Source organism: Drosophila navojoa, chromosome 3 (assembly GCF_054131105.1).
Source record: "Drosophila navojoa isolate 15081-1374.11 chromosome 3, UAZ_NAV_1.0, whole genome shotgun sequence".
NCBI lineage: Eukaryota > Metazoa > Arthropoda > Insecta > Diptera > Drosophilidae > Drosophila > Drosophila navojoa.
Window position 1 is genome coordinate 4,979,951 of NC_142891.1, and position 12,239 is coordinate 4,992,189.

General features: G+C 36.5%; 1 protein-coding gene across 2 annotated transcripts in view; it reads right to left on the reverse strand.

The window, feature by feature from the left end:
- Positions 1-4,652: 4,652 nt before the first annotated feature.
- beat-IIIc (beaten path IIIc) overlaps positions 4,653-12,239 on the reverse strand; it is a 99,344-nt gene continuing 91,757 nt past the window's right edge. Inside the window, exons 4-7 of one of the 2 annotated variants that reach the window (XM_089257290.1) lie at positions 10,666-10,801; positions 6,756-7,021; positions 6,545-6,686; positions 4,653-6,481 (exon numbers count right to left, since the gene is read on the reverse strand). In XM_089257290.1, coding sequence (XP_089113416.1) covers positions 6,168-6,481; positions 6,545-6,686; positions 6,756-7,021; positions 10,666-10,801 — 858 coding nt within the window. In that variant the 3' untranslated portion in view covers positions 4,653-6,167. Of the gene's footprint in view, positions 6,687-6,755; positions 7,022-10,665; positions 10,802-12,239 lie in introns of both variants that reach the window. The other variant, XM_089257289.1, reaches the window with a different exon arrangement.

Here is a 12,239-nt window from a genome sequence, read left to right on the forward strand (position 1 = left end):
TGGCATTTGTGTGTTGCATGGAAATCGTGTCCAATGCCATTGTTGTCCAGGCGGATTGTGGCAGCCACAGCATCAATGAAGACACTGCTAATGGATAAAATGGAAAAAAGTGGTAGCAGTAGAGGTGCATCACTTGTGGAGAGAGAGTGAGAGAGACAGAGTGGGGGAGAGCAGAGTAGAGTGTGTGATAATATTTGCAAATAAAATTTAATGAAGCCAGCAAGAGAGCTGCACTTTCTTAAAACAAACTAAATTGGATTAAGGGCGAGATTAGAAAGGAAGAAATATTTTGAAAATAAATAAAAGTCATTTATAAAGTTGAGGGCAGAGATGAAATTAACTTAGAAGGAATAGGAATATTTTGAATATGAATGATTTTTAATAATGCTGAGAGCAAGAGGATTGTCTATTGGCTCCATATATTGAGAACAATAAAGCTCTTGGGTTATTGTAATAAAGAAAAAAAAAAGAAAGAAGGAGAGAGCAGAGATATTAAGTAAATATAATTTCTTTAGAGCAAATGGAAGAATTTGTATTCTCAGGTAAATATATCTATATATTGTAAAAGGAAAGTAAAATGAGAAGCATTTATGTAGAGCATACTGAGAAACAGAAGGAAAAGGATAGACAGATAAAGAGCGAACCAGAGGAAGAGAGTCAGAAAGAGAGACAGGAAGAGGGAGAAAGAGAGATACACAGACACACACATAGAGTAAATCAGATAGAACGAGAGACAAATAGAATGAGAGAGAAATATAGAAAGAGAGACAGATAGAAAGCAAGGCTGATGAAAAAAGCAGAGAGATAAAGATAGAGAGTGAAAGACTGACTGAGAGTGAAGAAAAGACACAGAAACAGAGAGAGAGGGAGAGATGCACAGATAGACACAGAGTAACAGAGATAGAACGAAAGACAGATAGAAAGATAAAAAGAGACACATAACAAGAGAAACATAGAATGAGAGAGAAAGATAGAAAGAGATACAGCTAGAAAGAGAGACAGAGAGATAGCGAGACTGCGAAGAAAGATATACAGATAGATAGAGGGACAGATAGAAAGAGAGAGAGAGAACGAGTCTGCAAACATCATAATTTAATGATTAAACGAAGTGAGCAGAGCCTCACCTGATTCCATAAGCAACTGAAATTATATAAAATTATATATTATATTTTAAATATATTATAAAACTAATTCCCAGTTGAGACCTCAGCTATATCCACCCATTTCTCATCTCTTTGGCATTGAATTTAATTAACAACCAAACTCACTTCTCCCATCTCTCTCTCTCTACAGCACTAATTGGCACTTGAGTAACTTTCTGGCAAACTTTCAAGTGAAGCCCTGAGCCCTAAATCAAACCGATTTCTATTAAGATTTTTACCTATAGATAATATTTTTATATTTAAATGGCATCTTGATTTAATTGAAATAAGTTTGGCTGTCTACAGTGCTAATTGGCACTTGTGCAACTTTCAGTCAGACATTAAATGCGCAGCTTAACTTATCGTTGCGAGCAATCGGGGCAAACTTTACCTGTGCGGCAATTTATGCCGTTTTATCTGTGTGAAATCAAACATAAAGTTTTTAAGCTCCAGACAATTGAGCTTAATATGCAAAGGTGACACACACACACACTTACATAGTTGCTGGCAACGCATACTTCTACATCGAGTCGTGGCTTAAGTGACATCAAAATTGTTTGTAGAACGTCTGTCTAATAGCAGCTTAGACTAAGGCTTAAGCTTCAATGGAGACAAGAAATTTCTTGTCGTTGTTGTTGTAATTAAATGACAAATCTGATTTATGTGACATTTGATAGCCGCAGCGAGCAGCAACCAGCAAACGGCAGCAAATAAAGCTTGACCACCGACACACTCGTTTGGCATTTGGCTTATGCGAGAGATTTTCCGTGTCATTAGAGGCATGCCAGCTGGGCAGGGCAGGGCAGGTGGGCAAGCCCAGCGCAGGTGTGTGCTGAGCAATTTGTTGTGAGCAGTTTGTGTTTGGCTTAATAAATCTGCTGGCATGCTCCCCACCTGCCTCCCCACCTTATAATTTGTTTGGCTTTTGTCATATATTTATCAAATGCGCTTATTTTTGGCAGCTTATTAGTGGCAGAGTCTTAGGGCTAAGACGCCAGCCACAGCCATAAATGAGCGTAATCTTTGGCTCCGATAAGCCACACAGCACACACATTTCTATACATTTCCTGCTGGAATGAACAGAATATAGATTAAGAGTGGTTGCCAGATAAATTGCCAGAAGAGTACTGGGAAAATCGAATAGCAAAGCTGTTATTGATTGATGCCTGAATAACCAGCGATATACAAAATATTGTTATAAGTTTTCAGTCAAGATAATTAATTAAAAAAAAAAACTTTTTATATAAAATGGCTAAATATTTTCATAATTTTATTAGCTATAAATAGGATGGGAATTTATAGCTAATAATAATATATGCAAATATTTAGCCATTTTATATAAATAGTTTTTTTTTTTTTGGAAAATTAATTATCTTTTTGTTTGTCTTTGATCTATTTTGCATATTTATTCCAAAATAAAAAATGTGTAAATTTGTATTACTAATAGATTGATTATTAATAAGTCCATATATCAATATCAGTCATATTACTTACGTAAACAAAAGATATAAAAAAAACTATAATTTTGGGTTTTTTTTATATATTTTTGTTCGTGCATTAATATTCTATTTTTTCAGGCTTTATATTCTCCATAATATTGCAGTCGGGCGTTACTGACTTTGCAACACTCATTCAGCCCAAACGTTGTCGACTGTGCTTCAAGCGCCCTTTAGATGTAGATATATGTATATATATGCCATAACTGTTTCGACTTGCCAAACAAAAATACTCATTTCACTTTCATAAATGAGCAGAATATGAACTTTATTTATTTTCTTTTATTTACATATATTTACCGCCATTTTTACTCAGCAAAAAATTATTGTTTTGAAATCAAAAGAAATATTAATAAAGCTTTAGCTCTTTTGCTAAAAATCTGTTTTCAACACATTTTATAAAAAATTAAAACGAAATAAAATAAATATGAATATAAATTTTTTTAATACAATATTTCCAACCTTTTTTCTCTGTAAAAAAAAAAAAAAACAACAAAAATTAAATATATAAAGCAAACTTATATTCCCCTGAAAAGTTAGCCATTTATACGCTACGCTGTGCTGCGCTGTGATGTATGCTATGTTTTTTTTTAACATTTAATAATATTTTGCCACAGCCTAACAGTCTCACCTAGGCCAGAGCTATGGCAGCACATTCCATCGTTTGCATTGCTTCAAATGCCCATCTCTGCTTTTTTACTGCTAAACGGTTTCGACTGTCCTCCGTTTTCTTTATTGCCGCTGCTGCTGCTGCTGCTGCTGCTGCTGCTGCTGCTGCTGCTTCTGGATAGTCGTTGATGCCTGCTGTCACGTACGCAACGCACATTTTCACGTATTTCAAATATTTTCCAAAAATTACCCAATTTTCTCCTAAAAAAAAATGTCGGACTGTTGGACAAGATGTCAACAGAGAAAATTGTGGAACATCTCAAAAAGAACTGAGGACAAAATAAATTTGGTGTATTCTCAAACAATTATTGGATTTTTTTTTTTATTATTTTGTATTTTTATTAATAATTATTTTGTGAAGATTTTCGCCTTTTCGATCATAACTTGTTAGATTTGTTGTTGTATCATATGCTCGCATCTTCGTTTGAATTATGCTTAAAGATATTTACAGAGCTTCGTTTCGATTTGCATTTTTTTTATTGTTGTTAAATTCAAATTAAATTACTTTATGGCATTTGGTTTTGTTTTTAGTATGCAGCTTGTTTTCTTTTTTTTTTTTCTTGCTTTTGTTTAATTCATCGTATATATATTTATTTATATATATATTCGAATGCATTTTATCTTACTTTTTTTTTTTTCTTGTATACATCTAAGAATTGAGTTTTAAATACACAAATAATTTACACTTACAATTATCATATATATATATTTATATATATTTTTTATATATTTTCTTTTGCATTAATATTTATTCAAGTGTAGTTTATAGCGTTGATTAAGTGGGACTTAAAAACAGTTTACAGTTTACAACAATGCACATTGATTTTCATTAAAGTTTTATATATATAGATGCACTTAAATCTGATTGCTCGCACTCATACACACACACAGATACAGTCAGTCATACACAATCACACTCACACTCATATCGTCTACTTAATTAGCATTTAAATGTCTGCACATTGATATTTAAATTATGCATAAATTTATTCGCTTAGTATTTAAAATGTTTGCATTCATTTTATGGTTTTGCTCTTTTTTTTTCTCGTTTTGACATCTTAATACTAATTTAGTTAGGATTTTAATTCAAGTATTTACACCATAACATTTATAAATATGTCGATATTGTTTTTGTATTTAATGACAATTAAATTTCAAATTAAAATTGCAATTGCAATCGGAAATCAAATTTTTTTTTTTTATTATTATGGAGAAAGAGCGAAATGGACAAAGCGTTTTTGATATGGCGCTGCTGTCGGGGCTATTTACATAAATGAATAATTGTGTTTTGAATGTTGAATGCATTTTGACTCTTCATTAAGGCTTAATCACAATCATTTCTCTATTGTTTTTTTTTTTTTTTCTTTATTTGTTTGTTGATGACTTTCGCATTGTTGTCTCTAAAAATTTGGCTAACTAAAATGTTAACATTTATAAACATTTTTGGTTTGTTTTATCTTTTTTTTTTTTTTTTTCTTTTTCTTTTATGTCAATTTATAGCAAAATAACATGGAATGTTATTAGTAGTTCATTCTTAATCAATTCATCAAGTTCTTGACTAAATAATAATATATGTATATATGTTTATATTTATAGGTACGTTGGCTGTACATACTAAAATACGGACAGAGAACAGATCGAACACTTAATGTTTAAATATATTTCGCTTTATTTCATTATTATTATTATTATTTTTTAAATTTATTTTATCATTTTGTTTTCTTTTGCATATTTGTTAATTGAGCTCACATACATGCATATACACATACATTAAAAAATTTGGCAATTTATAAATTTACGATATGTTTTTGTTAGTTTTAAGACCTTTCGACAGTCACCAGCTTTTAAATGCTACATTTGATTAGATTCCATTCAAAAACTTTCTTTGCTTTCTTCATTTTTTTTTTTTGTTTCGTTATGTGAGAAAGATTTGTGAAAATACAAAAATTTGATACGAGTGCATGGAAAATGAATTAAATATATATTTCGAAAATATTTAACAACATTGTGGAAAAATGAAAAGTCACATAGCCTAAATAAATGTTTCGCTTAACTTTAGTCGAATGCATTCGCAAATTGCATTCAAAATTTCTTTTAAAATTCCATTTATTGTTATTATAATTTATGTGCTTATTTGGTTTTTCATGATTTTAGCTACATAATGCTTAAAACTAATTTAAATTTAATTATATATGTTTCTTAAATTTATGCATATATATTTTTTAATATATATATTTTGTTTTGCTCTTATTTAAACTCGTTCCTTTTTAGCAGAGCTCAACTCTGAGCGCTTTTATTTTGTTTGTTTTTTTTTTTTCATATTTTTGATGTGTTGTTTGCTTTTAATTTTAATATTAAGTTTTGCCTTTGTTTATATTAATTATACTTTGCTTTTTCTCTTTTTTCTGTTTTAATCTTTTGTGTGGAATTACTTATAAATTAATAACATACAATACACACATTCATTATTAACTATTTACAGTTTTACCAATAACTTTTGAATACGCTCAACAATTTCTTCATTTTTATTTTTTCCCAGCTAAAAACAGGTTTCGTGGCTCTATTTAAAATATATAAATATACGTAGTTTATATTTTATTAAATTTAAATATTTTATGCATATAAATATGTTTTCTTTTATGTTTATACAAATTAAATTCAAGAAAGCTTTTGTTAACGACATAAATAAATTAGCAATTTTTGCAGCTTTTCATTTTTGGTTTTCTTTTTTTTTCCTTTTTTTTATTTTTTTTTTTTTAAAAGATTTTTTTATGCTTTTGATTTTCATTTTCTGCGAAGCGAAGACGGAAAATTCAGTGGAAAAAATGGGCGGGGCATAGGCAAGGCTAACTTAATGCAGCTACCGCGCAGTCAGCAACAGCTGCCGACGCTGCGCTGCTGAGAGAGAATCTTGAAGCGTTTGCTCAACATGAATGAACTGCGCTCTGAGCTTATCATTGGGCTTATCATTGCCTTGCTCTTGCTCTGGCCTAACAACATTTATCGAAGCTCGATGCACGCGGACCCGCGGACCGAACCCAGCCTTGCTGCTGTGCCTGAACGCCGGCCAGTTGGAGTGGAGGCTGCCGCCCGCTAAGGTGGCAGCCAGGGCCAGCGCCAGCAGCAGCAGGGCATTGGGCGCCCGGGCCATTAGTAGCGAGTCCGTATTGCTGGCTGCATTTGGTTGAAGAAAAAGCGATAAGATTTTGGTAACAAATATTTCCCGGTATGACATACCTTGCACCGGATCGGCGCGCGAGTTGCTGGCGAAGGCGCTGTCGCTCTCTCGCGACTCCAGGACCGGCGCCTTCTGCGGCCGATCGCCCTCCACGGACTCCTCGTTGCTGCGCCAGTAGAACGACGAGAGAGCAGCCACGCACTGTAAAGTCAATGTTCGCATCAGTCAATCAATCAATCAATCAAATCAAATCTCAGCCATTCCACTCACCTTCAGCTTCATGTCGCCATTGCGAAAATGATGTTGTTCCACGCGAAACTGCAAGCCCAGCACCGAGGTCTCGAGGCCCTCGCGGCCCGACACAATCGTCTCGTATTTGCGTAGCTTCTGCGGCTCGGCCGGCTCACCGTTCACATACCAGGTGAGATTGACGGCCGGCTTGGAGCGGCCGGCGGTGCAGTTGATGCGCACCCAGTCGCCGATTTGGTAACGCGGACGTCCTCCAATTATTTTCGGCGGTCCCTGATCGGGCAGAGCTGCAAGAGTGGAGAGGAAGCAACAGACGGAAGACTGGTTAGTTGCTGCCATGGCTAACGAAGTCAAGCTGTGCTGAATTTAATTTACGGCTAGTTACAGACAGCACAGACGGCCCCTCCCACCCACGCCCCATGCCCCGCCTGCAAGCCTTGCCTCTGCCAAAGCATCGAAATACCATAATAAACCAAAACCCAAGTCAGCAGCAACAGCAGCAGCAACAACAAAGTCGCCGGCGCCCATCCGGAAATTCAATAAAAGTTCCAGCCGCTGATGCACTGACAGACTGCTGATAAAATTGCAATAATAAAAAAAAAGAAGCAAACTAAAGAAAACAAGCGAAATAAAAATAAAATTGAAATGAAGGCAAATCGTGACTTGATCGCATCGCATCTGTTAATACTCTAACAAGGAAAGCAAAGTGCATGCATTAGTGAAGCAAAGTTAATTTAGCATAGCAATGAGACAGAGCTATGTTATGTTAACAGAGCTGGCGTTGATTACTGACATGTCAGTCAACAGTCGTCTCTACTCTGGTTTGATAACAGAGCCTAAGTGTGTCCATTAACAGACTTGGCTTACTGCTGAATCTTAACAGTTATGCTATGCTGTAATGTCAACAGAGCTTTTGAGTGTTCATTAACAGAGACGTGTTTATGTTTATTCTTGAATTAACAAACAGACAATTCGCTGTGTAAGTTAGCTTTGTCTTGCCATTTTCAGAGCAGTATTTTTCGCTAGTTTGGAAATTTAACTGTTTTAAATGTTATGCTATTTTATAATATGTTAATTAATTAATTAATTAATTAATTAGTGATCTTCAGCTATGATAACCTACCATTTTTATGTTAGTTTATCTCTAATTTGTTGCTCAATAAATGTTCATTTACGATTTGTTAACATCTCAAATATATCCATCAATTGCTTAACTGCAGTTCAGTTTTGCAAACATACCTTTTTCTGTATCAGCCCCATATTATTTCATAAAGGCACAATATTTACCTATATTTCCTTATATTTGTAATTTTCGCTTGGCTCGTATTTGTCCATTAATAAATTCTTTAAAGTTTTTTAACTATGCTGTGCTAACTCTGATATGTTTATCAAAAGCAATTTACATACAAATCCCCTCACAGTTGCTCAAATTGATTATAATAGCAGAGACTCTGTTAAACAAGAGAGCTTTGCATATTGAGCATCAATTTAACAGTTTAGTGTTTTAGACAATTTCTAATGTGTAAATTTAAAGTAATTAACATATGAATGTAAGAGTCGATTGAACACAGTTGTGTTAATCAACATAGCTCTGTTATGATAACATTTTTTTCATATGCTAATCCATAGCCTTGCCTTGAAAACATAACAGCTTAGTGTAATATGACAATGCTGCTCAAATACTTCTGTTAACTGAGTCCCAACTATTGTCCAATATAGATTTGCATATCAAATGTAAATTTATTGAACTTGATTTACATTTTCTCTTCTCTGCTTCTCTGTTTATTTTCATCATCTAAACTAGATATTATTATTATTTATCTGCTAACAAAGTCTGGCTAGCAGCCTTTCACGTTAACGTGAAACGGACTCGCAAAACAAATTGTCAAACTAATAAAAGCAATGCAGTTAGCCAGGCCAGCCATAGCATGAGCCCCGGCTCTGGCATGCTGATGCATCCTGACATGCTGTTGACTGTGCGTCATGACAAAGTTCTAATACCCGTTCTACGGCTCGCGAAGACTATAAATCAGTGCTGAGCAGAACTATGCGAGCGGAAACGGAAATGGCTTTTTTGCCAGAAGGTCTAACGGCAGCTGTGGGCGCAGAGAGCTGTAAACTGCCAAAAACTGGACTCGGAGCTGTGGCATATGCGAGCCAGTTATTGCTGTTGTTGCATCTGTTGTTGTTGCTGTTGTTGTTGAAGCTTTTAAAAAGTTTGATTGAAAGCCAAACAGGCAGCCTGCACAATATGAGCAACACAAAAGCCAAAACAAAAGCGCGTTAGAACAAAGACAAAGCCAGCACCAGATGAGAGAGGAATAGAAATGCCATGCTAGCGAGGGAGAGACAGAGAGAGAGAGAGAGAGGGAGGCATAGTGGGTGCCACAACAACTCTCCTCTGTCCACGCAAAAGTTTATAATTGAACAAACGAAATGTCAACGCCAGCTCAAAGCGTTCCGGTTTGCCTCGCCCACGTGTGACTCTCGTTGTCCATGGCAATAAGCGTGATTTCCGGTCTGAGCCTCGAGCCCTGCAAGCATTTCACAAAATGTTGTTGCTGCTCCAGCTCCTGCTGCTCCTGCTCCAGCTCCTGCTGCTGTTGTTATGTTGTTTGCATTTCGAGTTGGTCGCGACATCTTCGAAATTCTTGTTCCGCCTCCAGCAAATTGCTGAGCAAGACAGACAGTTGCAAAATTGAGTTAGAGACGCTAAGCTTTGGCAGGTTGGCGACCACAAGCAGGAGAAGGACAGGAGCAGGGGCATGTGGCATGCCCATGTGGCATGCGGCTTGGGGCCACAACTGAGAGTTTTGTTAAGCTTATTATAAACACGAAATCAAATGAAGCCTGTCAAATGCAGTTCAACACTTGAGCAGCCGGCAATCAACAATTGAATTTGCCTTCGCCCAAATGAAGTGGACCAAATTGAATATGAAACACCAGCAACAACAACAACAACAAGAGCTAAGGCAGCTGGTCCAAGTTCTGTAATTTATAATTGCTTCGAGCGTGTTGATAATCACTGAGCTCCTTACATATGCACAGATTAATGCCAACTATGCAATTAGCCGTAATTTAGAGTCGGCTGATTGACGCTTCCCTTGAATTATTGGTTTAATTCTTACAATTATTGTCCAGCAGTCAAGTTGCTGCTGCGAGCTCCTAAGTCTAAGAAGTTTGCTTAACTCACAGTTGACTGCTCGAACTGTCTTAGCTCCTCTTCTGATATGTTGGGGTAATGTCTGAATAAGCTTTGAGCACTTGCTAGAGGCTGGTTAAAAGTTGATTATGCTTATGTCAAGCTCTTAACGTGAGCTCTAGGCATGTTTTGGCCAAGAAATTCCTTTGCTAATCTCTTCAAAAATATCGGCAATCTATGCATTCTTCACTTTTCAAGCTGATCAAATATTTTGCACGCTCAACAATAAAGATTACTGTCATCTATAAATATAAAAGGCAAGCAAAATACCTAGCCAATCTTGTAGTTTATATAACTTACTATATCTACTGTCTATTCAACTGATTAAGTTAACTTTTTGTTCAAGTTCTATTTATTCCTTAACATATCCCTTCAATTACATGCGATTTCTCTACTTATTTCACTTGCTACACAGCCATAATGAGACTTACCTGGCTCTTGACACCCCTTCTCTCACCCCTCTCTCACTTCCCCCATCTGCAGCCTCTACAGCACCCTAGACACAATTAAACTTCAAGAATTGATAGATGGACACTCCAGACGTTACACTTGAGTCTAGTTGATTGCACTACCCAAGCCCTAATCGCCACTCTCAGTAAACTCTCTCTCTCTCTCTCTCTCTCTCACTCTATGGCTATGCTGCGCCAATTTCCAATTAGAATTATATGTTTTCGCCAGAGTTCAATTACTATGGAGCAGCTCTCCTATTACTATTATTGGTATACTTACACACAACAACCATGTCGCCATGCTCGGTGACCGTTTGGAAGGATGGCGCCTCGCCGGATACCTCGCAGCGGAAGCGGCCAGCCGACTGCAGATTGACGTTGTGCAGGTTAACAATCGCATCGCTCGAGTTGTGCAACTGCAATTAAAAATGGTTTGAATGTGTTAAGAGTAGAGTAAAATAAAGGCAGCTAAAGCAATGTAAACGAAAAGTGGCAAAAGTTGTAAGACCAAAAAGGATGCCGCTGTCCGTCCTTCGTTTCCAGTTCTCAGTTTCCAGTTTCCAGTTTCCATTTACAATAGCCGCCACTTTGAGCGTTAATGTAACGTAATTGTTTTTGAGAACCGGCTCAAAATGCTTTTTCAATGTTTTTGCTACTCTTGAAGGCACACAGAGCCCACTTGGTCAATTTAAGGGTCAGTCGCGTACGCTAGGCGCATGTTTCACTTCAGCTTTAAGCCATTAAGCTGCTTTGCTGGCCGCCGCAGCCGCCGCCGCCGCCGCCTGTTTGTTTTACCCGCTCAAGGAATGCAGGGAGCTTATTGGTTTTGTTCTACGTCCGTCTGGCTGTCCATGCGTAAGCCATTTTGCTGCCATTGAAGCTGGACACTTGGCATTTGGAGAGACGAGAAATCCTATGTGATAGTGATTAGACTTATCCGATTGACCGACTATACGAGTATTGGCTTTGAAGAGGTTTAATATCTTATGTGATGTTTGTTTTGGCGATTAGGAAATTTTGATATAAATATTGTATATAGAGAATCTACAATTTTGAATGTATTGTTGATAGATCCGCGGCTACCTAGTTCCACAAAGAATTCATTATAATTATATCTTTCCAAGCATCAGAGGAAGACTGCCAGTTTGAATTTTTTTCTTGTGTCCTTCGTTATAGATAAAAGATCTTGTTACTGATGATATCATCCATCGATAAGACACAAGCTCTAAGGGCGTAGGAAGTCGGAAAAAGCTTTAAGCGCGCCGCATCATTCAAGCTTGCTTATCTGACCTTAAGTGATCTTCTCCTTGGACTTTTCTATGTGAACCTTTCTATATAGGCTCTTTCTAAAGACCTCTCTATAGACCATCGGTCCTTTGCCATAGATCTCTCTTAATACACTTTTCTCTATAAGCTCTTCTGCGTTGATCTTTCTCATAGATCCTGTTTTATATATCCCACTCCACCAAACCTTCCCCATAGACCTTTCTCAATCAGTTCATCTGCATGAACTCTTCACAATATATCGTTCTTGATATAAACATAGATCCTGCTGCAAAGACCCTCCTCCATAGACTCTTCTCAATGACTCTCCAATAGCCTCTTCATTATAGACTTTTCTCCATAGACTCTTCTCAGTAGGTCCTCCTCCATACACTTTACACACGTTTAGCTATGAACTCATCTCTGTCGATCCTTCTCAATGAACTCTTTCCTATAGATTCTATAGATCCATTTCTAAAGATCGTTATAAAAAAACCCTTGTCTATAATCTCATCTCTATAGATCCTTCTCTATAGATCCCTGCTATATAAAGAGTCTTCTCTATGGCCCCCACTCTATACATGGGTCTTC